This window comes from Ailuropoda melanoleuca, chromosome 6, assembly GCF_002007445.2.
Source record: "Ailuropoda melanoleuca isolate Jingjing chromosome 6, ASM200744v2, whole genome shotgun sequence".
Classification (NCBI taxonomy): domain Eukaryota; kingdom Metazoa; phylum Chordata; class Mammalia; order Carnivora; family Ursidae; genus Ailuropoda; species Ailuropoda melanoleuca.
This window is the reverse complement of record NC_048223.1, coordinates 56,929,969-56,946,714: the sequence shown is the minus strand read 5'-3', so window position 1 is coordinate 56,946,714 and position 16,746 is coordinate 56,929,969. Positions and strand designations below refer to the sequence as shown.

The window sequence follows — 16,746 nt, the reverse complement described above, 5'->3', positions numbered from 1 at the left end:
TATGTTGGTCATCTTATTTTGAAAATGTTTTATATATATAGAGAGAGAGAGAGAGAAAGAAAATGAGTAAGTATGCTAATGGCATCTGGAATCAAGATTATCAACATTAATAAAAGGAAATAAATAAAAAAATCCAAGAAAGTGTGAAAATATCAGTAATGAAATCATGATTCATTTTTCTTTCTAAAAAGATTTGTATATCGTAGCTTTGTCCACCATGCTGAGAAGAAATAACAACCAAATAGAAATGAGTGTTCCTAGTCCTTAGATTTGTAATTTCTAAATACCATTATCTTATGAAAAGGAAACAGGGGCTTCTTGAGGGAAAAGTCTGGCTCCCGATTCGGGAAGGAATGTGCAAGATGAGCCTGGGATATTCTTCTGTTCCAGAAAGCAAAGAAGTTAATCATATTAACTTGTTAAAAATTGAAAAGGCTATGTTAAAAGAACACAACAATTTGAATCTACAGAGGTGTTAATTTGAATATCAAATGGAATAACAACTGCAAAGGTTTGAAACTACTTTTGTAAAAAATATCTGAATTCATAATGATACCTTGAAAATAAAAATGAATACAAAAATTGGAGGTTGCTAGGGCACCAACTCATTATTCTAATAAACAGGAAAAAGGAACAAGCATTTATTTTGCCTTTCCTATACAGACATATTTTAGGGTAGTCAAATAGTTGATAAGGGAATATTCTTCCCTACAGAAGAATCAGAGCTAATAGATGCTGGTGGAACGAGAAAGTCTGAGAAATCACTATTTTGCAATTCCTAATGAAAAAAGTGGATCTTGGCAACTATCATCAGCATGGCTAAAACTATGAGGTTAAAGACTGAGGGTGAGGGGCGCCTGGGTGGCGCAGTCGTTAAGCGTCTGCCTTCACGCTCAGGGAGTGATCCCGGTGTTCCGGGATCGAGTCCCACATCAGGCTCCTCGGCTGGGAGCCTGCTTCTTCCTCTCCCACTCCCTTGCTGTGTTTCCTCTCTCGCTGGCTGTCTCTCTGTCACATAAATAAATAAAATCTTTAAAAAAAAAAAAAAGACTGAGGGTGAACTTTATAATGAATGGATCAGGCTGCTATCGTCTCAAAAAGCAGGGCAACTAGACATTCTCTGTCTCCTGCTATGCTGTGATGGAAAGTGCAAAGCACTCTTAATAATGTAGTCTTTTAAAAAAACAAACCCAAAGCCAAATATGAAACCAGGAACCGGAATCTAGTCAGCCTTGAAACCTCAAGCCACAAGCATATGATCAGCTAAATCCAGTATGTGGGAAATCCTATACAACAAAAGACCCAGTTTCATCAATAAAAAGACATTTTAAAAATGACTGGGGAGGGTACTTGCCAGGGATTAAAAAGATTTAGCATATGTCAAACAAATGCAATGAATGGGCCTTGTTTGGATCCAAAATCAAGAAAACTATTACAAAAATTATAAATTCTAAGACAACCGGGAAAGTTCATACACTGAGTATTAGATGATAATAAGGAACTGAGGTCATTATTGAATGTGACAAATTTTGTAGAAGTCCTTATCAGTCAGACATAGACAGGTAAAGGATTTACAGGTAAAATGATTTGATACCTGACATTTATTTCAAAACACTGCAAAGAAAAATTAAAGTTGGGTAATGGTCATGTGGGTTCTTGTTTGATTTCTCCCAACTTTTAGGTATCTTTGAAAGTCTCCATAATAAACTTAAAAAAACCAGGCACTATAATGTGGTTTTGAGGTAGAAAGGAGGTTACTGTAGTGATCTGAGCAAGGGGCAAAATTCTGAACTAGAGTGGGGCAAGTAGAAAACAGTTAAAGATACCAAATAAATGACTGGCTTCGGTGATGACATAGTTTAAGGGAGAGGAAAAAGTCAACCATGGATCCCATATTTCAAGCTGAACTCCGTATAGACACCACTGATGAAAGAGAAGGAAAGTCGGTGTGGGGAAGAGAGGACTGTCAACACCAGGCTGGGTTTTGGCAGATGGCAACTCTGCTGAGAATAAAGGCAGGAAAGAACATCCCTCCAAATTCTCCACAGAAGACTGTGGGCTGGATGTGCTTCTGCTATGAGAGAGGGAAGACAATGCCTTGAGGGCACCTGACAGAATCTTAATAGTAGAGAGAGCATCACTTCAAAACTATAATCCTTTGGTTCTTAATACTATTTATCTGCTTTTTCCAGGTATTAAAAGGGATGCCTATCTGTCTGTATCACGTATTACTGTATTTATAGGGGTATAATTTACATACGGTAAAGCATATAGATATTAAGTGTTCATTTCTGAGTTTTGACAACTGCATACATCCATTTTACCACTACCCAAAATAAGATATAGTACATTTTTATTGCCCCAGAAAGTTTCCTAATGCCCCTTTCCAATCAATTCACCTTCTCGCTTCCCCCTTCCTCATGGACACAACTACTGTCCTGAATTCTATCACCATGTCTTAATTCTACCTGTTCTTAGACTTCATATGAATAGAATCAGAGAATATGTGCTCTTTTATATTTGGTTGTTTCTTTTGCTAACGCAATGTTTCTGAACTTCATCCATAACGGTAGGTGTATCAATAACCTGTTTCCTTTTATTGTTGTATAATAGTCTATATATATATAATAGTCTATTATAGTCTATATATTATATATATATAATATATCACAATTTGGTTATACATTCTCTTGTTGATTGACATTTGGGTTATTTCCAGTTTTTGGCTATTAGCAAAAAGGCTGACATGGATATTCTTGTACAAGTCTTTTTATGGACATATGGTTAATTTCTCTTAGGTTAATACTTAAAAATGGAATTTTAGGTTCACAGGTCAAATTTATATTTAATTTTATAAGAAACTGCTAAACAACACTTTAAACTGGTTGTACCATTTAAACTCTCCATCTATCACTCTTTAAGTGTTAGAATTTATAGACTCTGAAATTCTTTCAAGTATTTTGATTTTGATCATTCCAAATGATCAACACATTTTTAAAATTTTAACTTAGTATAAGCATTTTAAAAAATATAACGTATTGTTGTTTGAGCTACTCAATTTAGATGTTTTATGGATTAAATATAATGCTTTTAAAAGAGAAAACACTTGAAGATTTAGTTTAAAAAGCTATAAAGGATCTTATAAGAGCTCAGATACAGAATTCTTAATCTCAGCACTGGAAGAAGGAATGGGAAATAAACAAAGAGATCAATTTGAGTCTGGTATGGAGCATCTGAAGAAAGACCTCAGGAGATATTTGTTTGGTACAAAAACTATGTTTAGGATGTTTGGCATGAAAATACAGTTTATCTTCAGTTCTTGTTTTGTTCAATTTTATACTTCACCACTACTTTTTACTTATGAAGTGTTGAGATACTTACTTGCAGGGATGGGCTAAGACAGTCTCGCAGTATTTCCTGATGATTTGGTTCACGAACTATTTCGAAAATTTGCTTTCTCTCTTGAGAAGAGTGCGCTGGTGACAAAATGTGCACTAGGAGTCTGCCAAGCTGCATTCGGAAGGTTTCCTTACAAGACCATAGGATTTTAGGCCACTGCTGCTTGGAACCACTGGTTTTACTTGAACCCTTCAATCAGAACAGGAATGAATTAGGATCCAACTTCTCAAGCAATAATACACTAACCTCTCTACACAGCCCTAAAGAAGATCAGGGGACATGTTTTACTGTAAATTGCTTTTTTAGTAGTAGAAATTAGAATGACATATATCTCCCTATAGAATGGGTGGTTAAAAAAGACAGACATACACTGACGTTTATAGCAGCATTGTTCAAAACAGCCAAGAGGTTGAAACAATCCAAATGTCTACTGATGGATGAATGGATAAACAAAATGTAGTATGTACATAGAATGGAATATTATTTAGCCTTTAAAAGGAATCAAGTTCTGATACATACTTTAACACGGATGAACTTGAAAATAACATGATAAATGAAACAAGCCACATAAAAAAGGACAAATATTGTATGAAATATTATATTGTATAACTTATATGTGGTATCTAGAAAGTTAAATTCAAAGAGACAGAAAGTAGAATAGCAGTTATCAGGGGCTGGGGGAGAGGGGTATGAGGAGTCATTATTTAATGGGTACAAAGCAGTTTGGGATAATGAAGAAATTCTGGAGATGGGGAATGGTAATGGTTGCACAATAATGTGAATGTACTTAGCACCACTGAATTATTTCTTTAAGATGGTTAAAATAGTGAATTTTATATTATGTGTATTTTACCACACAAAAAGAGAGAGAAGGGTTAAGAACCTAAGGTCACGTGAATTACCTAGGGCTTAGAAATTTTAAACTTAAAAAAATAAAAAAGAACCATCAAAAAACAACAGTAGATTGATTTATTTTCCAATATAAAAGAGAAGGAATTATAATGAAGAACTAATGTTCAAATATGGAGTATAACAGTCACAAGAATTGCATATAAACTGACAGCCAATATTCCTTAATAAGTAACCAAATAAATGGCTTCAACTGTGGTCCAACTGAGGCTAACTCAATCCTGATCAGATCTCCTGTATCTGGTTTGAAACTGGAATCAGTACATTTTAGAATTTATTCCGAGTTTTGGAAGTGGCTCTCCAAATTACCGCCAGTCCTAAGGGCCCTGTGTAAATCATTCAGCTCTAAGTAAAACCTGCAGACACCAAAATCTAGTTTAGATTTAGAGATTGGCAGAATCGTGATTCATGAGTTCCACTAGAATTAGACTGACTTTTGGTATCTATGAAGTGTATTGACTGATTTTTTCCCTAGGATCAACTGTAAGTGACCTACAGAAATCCAAGTGCATCAGTGATTAATGGAGCCTGATACTTGTTAGTATTCTCTACGTAACTTTGAAGGTGTTAAGATATGCTTAAGCCAAGATCTAACCTTTATAACAAATCAAGAGTAAGTAGACACATAAAACCCTACTCCTTTTGTGTGAATAAATATGTCCCATGCAATTAATTTACTTACGATAGATACTTTGAATCCTTCTACCAGATACGTGAGTATCTCCTTCTGAAATGGATTGAACATGGAAGGCTGTTCATGATGAACATCTTCTTCAGAAATTTCAGTCTGGGAAACTGAGATCTTGCTTTGAGTTGCATTTTCTGGAGTACTCAAAATGTCAATAACATCTGGATTAAACTCTTTGAATTAAAAGAAGAATAAACAATTAGTCCCATCACTGATGCCTAGCCTTTACAAATGGTAATGAAGCTGGTAAAAGTATTCTACGTAATTACTAATTCAGCTGTCACACTATAAATGTGTAGCAAGTGTATTAGATGTAGAAGATAACAATATAATAAAGTCAGTTCACCCAAAACAATGTAGAAATTTATACATATATGTCATATAATTCTAAACCAAATATTTTATTAATGAAGATGAGTTAAATTGCAAAATTATTAAAGTCATGAGGTTTTTGGGGCGCCTGGGTGGCTCAGTTGTTAAGCGTCTGCCTTCGGCTCAGGGCGTGATCCCAGAGTCCTGGGATTGAGCCCCACAATCTGGCTCCTCTGCTGAGAGCCTGCTTCTTCCTCTCCCCTGCTTGTGTTCCCTCTCTTGCTGGCTCCCTTTCTGTCAAATAAATAAATAAAATCTTAAAAAAAAAATAAAGCCATGAGGTTTTTGTACAAATCAAACATAAAGACCACATGATATTTACAAACGGTGGATATGCAGAGCAGTTTTAGTGCATGTGCTATCTCATTAAAGCTGCATGTGATAAACAGTTCAATGCCACAGTTTAGCCTGAGATCTGGTTGCCCCAAATACAAATCAGAAAAGTTAAAAATACAAGCCNTCCCTTTCTGTCAAATAAATAAATAAAATCTTAAAAAAAAAAATAAAGCCATGAGGTTTTTGTACAAATCAATGATATTTACAAACGGTGGATATGCAGAGCAGTTTTAGTGCATGTGCTATCTCATTAAAGCTGCATGTGATAAACAGTTCAATGCCAGAGTTTAGCCTGAGATCTGGTTGCCCCAAATACAAATCAGAAAAGTTAAAAATACAAGCCTTGGTTGTATTATGCATTTCTAGTGATTAACAATTACTGTTTTCTTTTTCTTATTTTCTTGGGGTTACTTGAACATTTTCTTGGAATTCCATTTTGACTCATCTATAGNTAAACAGTTCAATGCCACAGTTTAGCCTGAGATCTGGTTGCCCCAAATACAAATCAGAAAAGTTAAAAATACAAGCCTTGGTTGTATTATGCATTTCTAGTGATTAACAATTACTGTTTTCTTTTTCTTATTTTCTTGGGGTTACTTGAACATTTTCTTGGAATTCCATTTTGACTCATCTATAGATTTTTTTTTTAAGATTTTATTTATTTATTTGACAGAGAGAGAGACAGTACAAGCAGGCAGAGTGGCAGGGAGAGGGAGAAGCAAGCTCTCGCTGAGCAAGAAGCCCAATGTGGGGCTCGATCCCAGGACCTGGGATCATGAACTGAGCCGAAGGCAGACGGCTAACTGATTGAGCCACCCAGGTGCTCCTCTATAGTGCTTTTGAGTGTATTTCATTGCATAGCTTTTTAGTGGTTGTTCTAGGTATTATGTTTTATGTATAAATACATAAATCAGTAGCCCCTATAAAAATTCAAATCGAGGGGCGCCTGGGTGGCACAGCGGTTGTGCGTCTGCCTTCGGCTCAGGGCGTGATCCCGGCATTATGGGATCGAGCCCCACATCAGGCTCCTCTGCTATGAGCCTGCTTCTTCCTCTCCCACTTCCCCTGCTTGTGTTCCCTCTCTCGCTAGCTGTCTCTATCTCTGTTGAATAAATAAATNGAATACATAAATCAGTAGCCCCTATAAAAATTCAAATCGAAACCACAATATGATATCACTATACATCTATCAGAATAGCTAAAATTAAAAATAGTGACAATGCCAAATACTGATTAAGGATGTGAGGAAAGCTGCATCACTCATACATTGCTGGTGGGAACATAAAATTAGATGGTCGTCTGGAAAAGTCTGACAGCTTCTTAACAAGAGCAAAGCACACAACTACCGTTATTCCAGAAGAATAAAGCCTTATTTTTATACAAAAACCTACACACAAAAGTTTCCAGAAGCTAGCTTTATTTGTAATAACTGAAAGTTGCAAAACAACCCAGATGGTCTTTCAACAGGTGAATGACTAAACAGACTACAGTGCATCCATACTGTGGGAAACTACCCAGCAAAACCAAAAAAGCAACAAACTACCGATACACACAAACCAGGATGACTCTCTAGAGAATTAGGCTGAGGGAAAAAGAGTGAACCCTAAAAGGCCACATACTATATGATTCCATTTATATAGAATTCTTGAAATCATGAAAATAAGAATGGAGAACAGATTGGAGGTTGCTGGGGATGAAGGAAGGGGCAGAGTGGGAGGAGAGTGGGTGTGGCTTTAAAAAGGCAACACAGGGGCGCCTGGTTGGTGCAGCCAGTTGAGCATCCGACTCTCGGTTTCAGCTCAGGTCATGATCTCAGGGTCATGAGATCGAGCCCTGCATCAGACACCACACTCAGCAGGGAGTCTGCTTGATATTTTTCTCTCCCTCTGCTCCTCCCCCTTCCCCGCTCTCTCTCTCTTTAATAAGTAAATAAATCCTCAAAAAAAAAAAACAAAACACCAAGACAAAACAAGGCAACATAAGGGTCTCCTGTGTGATGAAATGCTCAGTTTCTTGACTATATCAATGTCTGTATCCTGTTAATGACCCTGGACTATAATTTTGCAGAATCCATTGAGGGAAATGGGGTAAAAGGTATATGGGATCTCTCTGCAGTATTTCTTAACAACTGCATGTGAATCTACAGTTGTTGCAAAGAAAAGTTTAAATACATATATATATTGGGGGTGCTGTACTGTTTTAAACTCAATGGTCACTCCAGGCCAGCACAGAACACGTTAAAAAGTGGATTTTTATTCAAGACTCTGAGTTTCAAATAAGAAATTCTTTTAATAGTGTAGATGTTAGGAATGAAAAATTAATGCTGTTTAAAATTTTGAAATCTAATCAGTTTCCTCTTAAATCATTTTCCTTTAAATCCCATATCTGAGCAAGCTACATATTTATCCTCTGGTCCCACCTTGATAAATAACCCTGTTAACCGCTAAAATGGTGAGCCTCTGCAGCCTCTGCGCCAGCTCTGTCTCGGTCGCCTGGACGGGGTTCTCCTGGCTCATTCTCCGCTGCATCATCACGTGCAGTTCGTCACTTGCCACCGAGCGCATTTTCATCAGCAGAGAGTCAGTTTGAGCAACGGGAAATTTTCGAGGACCTTCAAGTATATAAATTAAAAACACCAATGCCAGAGTTAAGAAGGATCAAGGAAATTATTTTTCTTGCAGCTTTTTTGCCTACTAGACCATGAAACGAATCTTAATTAATACCCAGGGATTTTACACAAAGGGAAGAGCATGATTCAGAGAAAGTGATGTTTCTCCCTTTTTGATGAAGTGCAACAGTACTTCTGATTTCAAAGTCCAAATAAGAATGTTGAAGCTAGTGACATAGCTTAGTGGGATGGATATTATCTGGCAAAATTTGAGTCTTTGGAAAAACTCAGAAGAATTAGAAGGGTATATGTAAGTAGCTCAGAATATTCCAACAAAATATTTTCAAATACTGTCTCACTTCCTTGTATTCCAAAATAATCAACAGGTTTTTAAAGCACATCATGTTTCACCAAGAACATGACTATTTCTGGATAATTACCATTGTTAAATTTTATAAAGTAGTTTTGAGAAGTATATATAAGTGAGATTAGTATAAATCAGTCCAGTGAAAGTGAAGAGATCAGAAAAGTGAATATAATTCCAGCGATTTGGTGCATCTTTAAAATTTAATCCTCTGAAAGTGTCTCCTGAGAAATGTTTCCTCAGATTGAACAATTAGGAGTGGCATTCCTGCACCATCACTGCACCTGCTCCGAGAGGTACCACACAAGTAGCGGATCCAGGAGGATACCAGGAGAATGAGTCTTGACTTAATGGGCTGAAGGAGAAGGGCATCGGAAGTTGACCATATGAACCAAAATGACGTCTTGGTAGGTGAGGAATAATGGAACCCTTCATTGGAACTGAACCTTTGTTTTACATTATGAAAACATACATCAATTTCCATAGATAGCCTCTATATACATTACTTAAATGACCAAATTATGATAGGTTTTAATGACTCATCTTGTAAGATATTTAAGTATTTTAATAGCATTTTAGATTGTGCAGTATTTTAGGTAATCGGTATTTCTTTATCCATTAATACATTTTGGTAGGTGGAGTTGCCTTTGAGACAAAAACAAAGTAAATAAAAAAATACTCATATCCAGGGTATATTCAAGAATAATATTGTCAGACTATGTTCTTACTTAAAGCAGATTCTTCCTAATGCTGAATAAGCAGTAGATAATCCTAATTCAGAGGCAGAGCACTATACTGAAGGAAATGTTAAGTCTTCACTACTATGTACTTGAAAAAGTGGGCGGGGGCGGTATTTCAGCACTGTGAAGCTACACCAGCGGGGGTGGTCTCAAATGTATTTCTTTCTAAGTCTCCACTCTCTCGTATGTTAAGATGTAGATTTGAAAGTAAAATAGAACTCACCTCACAGGTAGATATTTGTCACTATCTGATATGATATTAAATGTTATTTGTTTACAGGGTTATTGACCATTTTCTCCAGTAAAATATAAGATCCATGAAAGCAGATAAAACAATACCTGGTATGTGGCTGATGCCCAATAGATATTTGATGGTTGAATGAATGGATAAACAGGGTGGTTCTATGGATTAAATAATAAATAAAATAATAGATGGGGTGCCTGGATGGCTCAGTCGGTTGAGCATCCAGCTCTTGGGTTTTGGCTCAGGTCATGATCTCAGGGTCATGAGACTGGGTCCCGGGACAGGCTCTACTCTTAGTGGGGAGTCTGCTTGAGATTCAGTCTCCCTTTGCCCCTCACCCCATTCATGCTCTAAATAAATAAATGAAATCTTTAAAAAATTAATTAAATAATGACATAAAACACAATGCTTATCTCATACAAAGCACCAAAAGTTGTTAATAGTTGATATTGTTATTGATGGTTGAAATATAAAGGAAATTCATTTTATGTGAATCATATTAATAACACAACTTATATATTTATTTATGAGAGTTTGTATGTATGTATAGCACTTCAAATAATTCCCTAATGCTTACTTCTACCTTCATGCATTAAGGGGATGTTTATATGTTTTCAGAGTGATAAGCAGACAAGTGAAAAAAAAACATACAAAAGAATGTACATTGCTATCCTGTTTATAACAGCTAAAACAAACAAGTAAAAAAAAAAGCCTTTGTTTATTGGTAAGGATTAGGAAATAAGATCACGGCAAATCAATATACTAGATTATTATATGTTCATGAAACATAAAGAATATTTTTATTGTGTGGAAAAATGACTATAAATATATTGACTAGTTGGGGCGCCTAGGTGGCACAGTTGTTAAGCATCTGCCTTCGGCTCAGGGTGTGATCCCGGCGTTCTGGGATCGAGCCCCACATCAGGCTCCTCCGCTGGAAGCCTGCTTCTTCCTCTCCCACTCCCCCTGTTGTGTTCCCTCTCTTGCTGGCTGTCTCTATCTCTGTCAAATGAATAAATAAAATCTTAAAAAAAAAATAGAAATCTGTTTACAAACAGAAGGTAGAGTATGATATTATTTAGGCAAAGTGACATCTCTCTCTTTCACCTTTATCAAGACAAGATACAGAGGCTAAGGACTCCGAGTTTTGTTAACTGTAGCTGGAACCATCGAGGCTGTTGAGCAGGATCATGGCGCACAAGAGTCAGCTGTCAAAAGATTAATTTGGCAATAAAATAGTATCTAACTCCTCCAAGAGTGTGAGCACTTAAAATCTAGATACGACGACAGTGCTACTGAGGAAACTCTGGGCCCAAGCCATGGGTATTCTGGCATTCACAGTCTGAGTAGATCTGTCAATGACCAGAGAATGTGGTGTGTGGCTGGAACAGAAGTTGCCGCTGCCAGGCAACCCCACAAGCTCTGCTGGAGGTGCAGGGTGGGGGGGTGGGGGGACAGTGGGGTTGGATGTGTCACTTGTCTCAGCAGTTTTCAATAAATGCAAAATGATCTATTTAGGAAGAAATCATCTCCCCTAAACATTTATCACTAATAAGAACAGCTTGCTTTAAATTTTGGAAGGAACAGGTCATATCTAAATAATGGAAATGATGGAAATATAAATCCTTCTTAGTAACTTTAGCATCATGAATAAATAGACTGAAATGGGCTTTTATGACCATACTGCTCAGAAGCAGAGGAGCTCCAATATTTTGTATCTTTTGTACCTATAGTGTACACAGCCAATATAATTTTGACTAAGAACGAAGAAATAAAACCCAACATTTCCCAAATACATGTGTAAAACAATGTTGAAGGAATTACAAAGCAACATCTAAAGTGGTATTTTGTAAACTGGATTCAAAGAGAATTTAAATAAGGGCCACATTTAAACCAGGAAGAACTGGTGGGAGAGGCCTATGAGAGATGTGTCCCAAGATACGAAGGAGCTGGAATGAGCGGATGCGGTGTAGGACACAGAGGGAGAAGCGTAGGCACTCTTGCTCCAGCAGTCTCTAATTCCAGGCCTCTGTGCTTCTGTAAAACATGGGAGCTGGTCTGGTAGACTTTTAAGGTCTTTTCTCAAGCTCAAACTTTGTAGGACCGTATAAGTCTCATGTGGCTTATAGTAATGGCATTTACTTAGATACAGTGAAAAATATAAGCCCAGGGAAAGAGGCCAGAGGAGTCAGAAAGAAAAGGAGAATGGTTTAAAGAAAGGACTAAAGGTCCATCATCCACTTTAAAAGGACTCAAACAAATAAAAAATAAACAATTAACGAACTTCGAGCTATACAGGGCTCTGAGGCTCAAGGTGATAAAAATGCTGGTGTCAAAAGAGACGGATGACACCCTATCAGGGAAATCACAGACCAAACAGAAGATAGCAAGAGTGCCACTGTGTCAGCCCAGGCAGGAGTTGATTGAAAACTAAACCAGGGATCTAGGTATAAAAGCGCAGGAGAAATGGCCATGAGAATGAGAAATGTCAGCAAGAAAGAAACAGCTCCTATGATCTGTGACATTGGCAAAGGTATACTTTCCTATATCAAAAGAGGGTGAATTCCATCTAAGCAGTCACTGGCTATAAGGAATCCTGCAACAGAAAGGTGGTTCAAAAGTCGTCTTCTGGTATGTGGTTAGCTGAGCCTGACTGATGGACTCTATAAAAGGAAGAATTCTACCCAAGATCAGAGAGTTACTGGGACATCCTGTCAAAAGGAGAGACGTGTTCGGATATTATATTAAGGAAGGCTGTACAGGGGCAATAAAGTTATGTGGATGTCTTAGAAGTTTTATTTACATAGCTCATATTTAGCATAATTGAAACATACTGCTGCAAAAAATGTGTATTTAATAACTTTTCTCTACAAATGAGTTTCTCACATGGTTTTAAAATTTGGCATAGCACTGAACAAAATAAAGTTGTTTAACACAAGTAGAAGACAGGTTTGGATTTAAAAGCCCTTATGACAGTAAGGGTGATTAAGCTTCAAACAAATTACCAACTACTCTGTTTGGAGATACATGTATGTGTTTGTGTGTACACATCCACATCCACATCCACTCTACATACACACGTAGGCACATGTAGGTGCAGATGTGCGTGCAGACCCCGTGTGTGGGAGGGAGGTGTTTATGTCATCTTTCTGGATTATGTGCATAAAGGTCACAGCATATTCTGTGGGAAAAATAAGGAAGTCTAACAATGTTGACACTTATATGGCGATCTGTACTAATTCACAGCAAGCCCTGAGGTGGCATCCATTCTAACCACACAAGAGCCACCATCTTCTCCCACCTTCATTGTTTGACAGCCTCCTGCCTGGACCCCCCACTACCTTTCTTGCTCTCCTCTAACCCATTCTCTACACAGAAGCCAGAGTGGTCTTTACAAAATGAAAATCTGCTTATGTCATGGCTTCCCAGATTTTATCCTAATCTCAACTCCTTCACATGGCCTATATGGTTATCTATGCACTGGCCCATGCCACCTTGGACAGCCTTATCCGCATCATGCTCCTCATTCCCTCCAGAGTATTCCACTCTGGCTAAATGACTTTCAGTTCTCTGAAGCTCCACTTTTTCCTGTTGTGAAACCTCACGTAAGCCGTTCATTCTGCCTGCAGCACTCTTTCTCTGACTCTACCTTGCTGGCTCTTTTCTCACCCTTTGAGTCTACACTGAAATCTCACTTCCTCGGAGATTTCTCTGACTCCTGATGGAAACCAGGTTGCCCTGTTCTAGTCTCTACTCCAATCCTCTGCATTTCTCTACTATTTTGTAATCTCTGTGAGTGCAGAATCTGTGTCTGTTTTCTTCATCGCTGTAGCTTCAACATTTACACTGTGCTTGGCACATGGTAGTTGCTTTAGAGATAACTGAATGAGAAGCACTGAAATAAATCAGAATGTTTTTTCAAGGAGGAAACTTTTCTCAAATTTTACAGTTTAACTTTTTTAAAAAAAGATTTATTTATTTTAGAGAGAAAGAGGGTGAGTGCAGGGGAAGGGGAGGGCAGAGGAGAGGAAAGAATCTCAAGCAGACTCCCTGCTGAGTATGGAGCCCAACAGGGGCTCAATCTCACAACCCTGAGATCATACCTGAGCCAAAATCAGGAGTCAGATGCTTAACCACCTGAGGTACCAAGGTGCCCCTATAGTTTAACTTTTGAAACTAAAAAATATTTTTAAGTGTGAATGGCATCAGAATATAGGAAAGTCAATCCACCCTCAATTTATAATCATTAAAATATTATTTCAATACTCACCAGCAATGCTCTTCCGCTTTTGAAATACTGCATGATGGGGAGCAGAGGGTAACTGGAATGTATCTGCAAGGTTTTCAGAGTCATGATTTGCAGTGGTCCTTATAAATTCCATAGCAGCTTGGAGAACTCTAAATTGTAGTGCAACAGCCATATCTAAAAACAGAAGATACTAGAATGTTTTCAAGGCATGTGGATGTTAATTTTTAAAATTGAGTTGATTTTTATTTTCATATAACATCTAAACTGCCAATATATGTTTTATTAGACGTAAATTTTAAAATTTTGATCAACGTGGGTAGTACTAAACATTTTTAAATGGCCTTTAAAGAAATTTTAAAGCAAATTTCTAAATGGTCGTTATAAAAAATTCAATGGAAAAATATCAGCTCACAAATTTATTTCATTTTATATCACTGTTTTAAAGAACAGGATTTTTAACATAGAACACAAAATTTAACCAGAATTCTCACATTTTTCTGTTTCATATTTATTTAATATTTGCCAATAAAGAAAACTAAAGGGCATTTTTATTCAACATAAGCCTTTTAATACTACTTGGTAAGAAAAATCAGAGGCTTCTTTTAATGATGCGTTGCCAGCTACTAATTATATCACGGCATCGCTTGTTTAAATTTTGCTACTTAAAAAGACTTCTTTTTAAAGCTGATAATATTATCACAAAATTAAGGATGAACCTTCAGTACAATAGCTTCCACAAGAAAGAGATTAGGGTCAAATAACATTTTTGGCTACTATATAATTTCCTCCTCAATCCATAAAAACAAAATCTTACTTTGTGTCCTCTTGTTTTTGCTATTTTGAAGATACCCAAGCAGTACAATGAGGTCTTCGATAACTCTAAAATATTGTGCTCCTGAGGAACTGCAAGCATGAATTGTAACTGCTATGAAAAGTTGCTGTATATCACAAGCAAGCAATTTGTACTCATTCAAAGGAACGCTAAAGAAAAAGAACAAACAATTTAAGGCAAAGAGAACTGGTTTAAGTTCCCGTTCTTACAGCATTCACTCATTCATTCAGTATTTACTCATGCTTACTCTATGGCAGGTCATTTGAACTGCATGTTAGACACAGAAATAAGAAAACATGCTTTGACTCCTGTCAAAAAGTTGACTGTTTTGCAGAGGACCAGACAAGTAAAGAGATAACTATAAACAGTAAGTTCTGGTAAGGGTAACAATAGAGATTAATACAAGATACCATGGAACACATAGGTTCCTAGACCACACAAAAGGTGAAGATTTGGCAGTATTAACAGGAATGTTCTAGAAGGCTCCTCAGAGAAGGTGAATTTGAATAAATTACCTAACCTCTCTGAATCGCACACCAAATTATAGTTATTTCAAGGATTAAAAGGGATAATAGACTTGAACTTATAAATACCTATTAAATATGAATTAGTTACTTCTGTCCCCTAATTCTGAACCTTGATAATCTACCTCAGTGTATGATATTAAGCTTGAATACTTCTCTCCATTTATTTTTTTTACAAATCAAGCAAGAGTGAGAAATGGTAACTGTTTGGGGCCAATAAACAGAGTAGCATGTAAGCACATCAGTAACTACAATTTATTAAAAACAAAACAAACCAAACCAACAACAAACTACTTTTAGAAGAAGCCTGTAGGCAACTCTTCCCAATTAGATATATTGTATTATAACCAAGACTAAGTGTTTTGAGAAAATAAAATACTTTGTATTTCTCACATGCTTAGTACAGAAATCCTGAATTTAAGAGGTAACCAGTAACAATTGAACTGAACTCAGTACAAGGACTCTTTCTTGCTCATAGAACCTCCCTGGCCTAGAAAATTGCCAACTATGTACTCTGCCTTCTCTTAAAAAATAAAGATAATAGTTAATGCTTTAATGTGCAGTAAGATGGTACTACTAGAGATTCGTTTTTTAACATTATGCTCATAAAAACGTTATGCTGTACATCATAAATGCAGACACCAAACGCACAAAATCCAAGTAAAAATATAATCTCACACATTTTGTAAAGCTGTTAATTAATTTGGTAGGCAGCCATTTGCCAATATACTTCTGGAAACAGGAAATTCATTTATGGTAGTAGAAAGTAGGAGAGCATCATTTAAAACAGGCATTTGAAGTAAGATAGGTTCAGCTTCAGATCTTCAACAAGTCTCTCTTTCCAATCCTCAGTTTCCTATTCCTCATGGGGATAATAATTTTTATAAGGTCACAGTGGAAGCTTGGTAAATGTATTTGAGGACAGTTGAATTTATTCAACTTGTCTTCAGGTTCTAAATACTTAAAAGTAGGTCATATAAACATCTTCTTTTTAAGTAAGCTTGTTGAAAATGAGGGAAAATGGTCCCCCCTCCAAATTCAATTAATTTAATTAATTTAACCTAATCAGTTTGGTAGGAAAGATATTCTTTGAAAGTGTCTTGAAAAATCAGATGCTCTAATGTAACCTATTACTAAAGTTTCCTCTTTCTTAAGTATTTATCAGATGATGTCATTTTAAATAATGATTTAAAACTTACTTTTTTTCTAATCCATTCAGGGCTGCTACTGTATTACATAACACGTACAGTAGACCATTATCCAGCAACATATCTGCTACCTTGGAACAAGAATTTAATATTTGGAGAAGAAGTAAGAGAGCACTATGCAAGAGCATGTTGTCATATAGAGAGGTCTCTATTAGTCCCAGAACAGGAATGACAGACCACTTCTGAAAAAGTCCCATGTTTTTCACATCTTCCAGGTCAAATCTATAATAAAAAATACACAGTTAAGAGCACATTAGAAGAAATTAACTACCA

At 36.6% G+C, this 16,746-nt stretch overlaps 1 protein-coding gene across 12 annotated transcripts in view; it reads right to left on the bottom strand.

Moving 5' to 3' along the window:
• Positions 1-16,746, bottom strand: part of LYST (lysosomal trafficking regulator) — a 175,432-nt gene that overhangs the window by 56,998 nt on the left and 101,688 nt on the right. For all 12 annotated transcript variants that reach the window (XM_034662476.1, XM_034662473.1, XM_034662468.1 and 9 more), the window contains 6 exons: positions 16,465-16,695; positions 14,724-14,890; positions 13,931-14,083; positions 8,124-8,315; positions 4,991-5,169; positions 3,382-3,588 (listed from right to left, as the gene is read on the bottom strand). In XM_034662476.1, the coding sequence (XP_034518367.1) occupies positions 3,382-3,588; positions 4,991-5,169; positions 8,124-8,315; positions 13,931-14,083; positions 14,724-14,890; positions 16,465-16,695 (1,129 nt within the window). The remainder of the gene's footprint in view (positions 1-3,381; positions 3,589-4,990; positions 5,170-8,123; positions 8,316-13,930; positions 14,084-14,723; positions 14,891-16,464; positions 16,696-16,746) is intronic.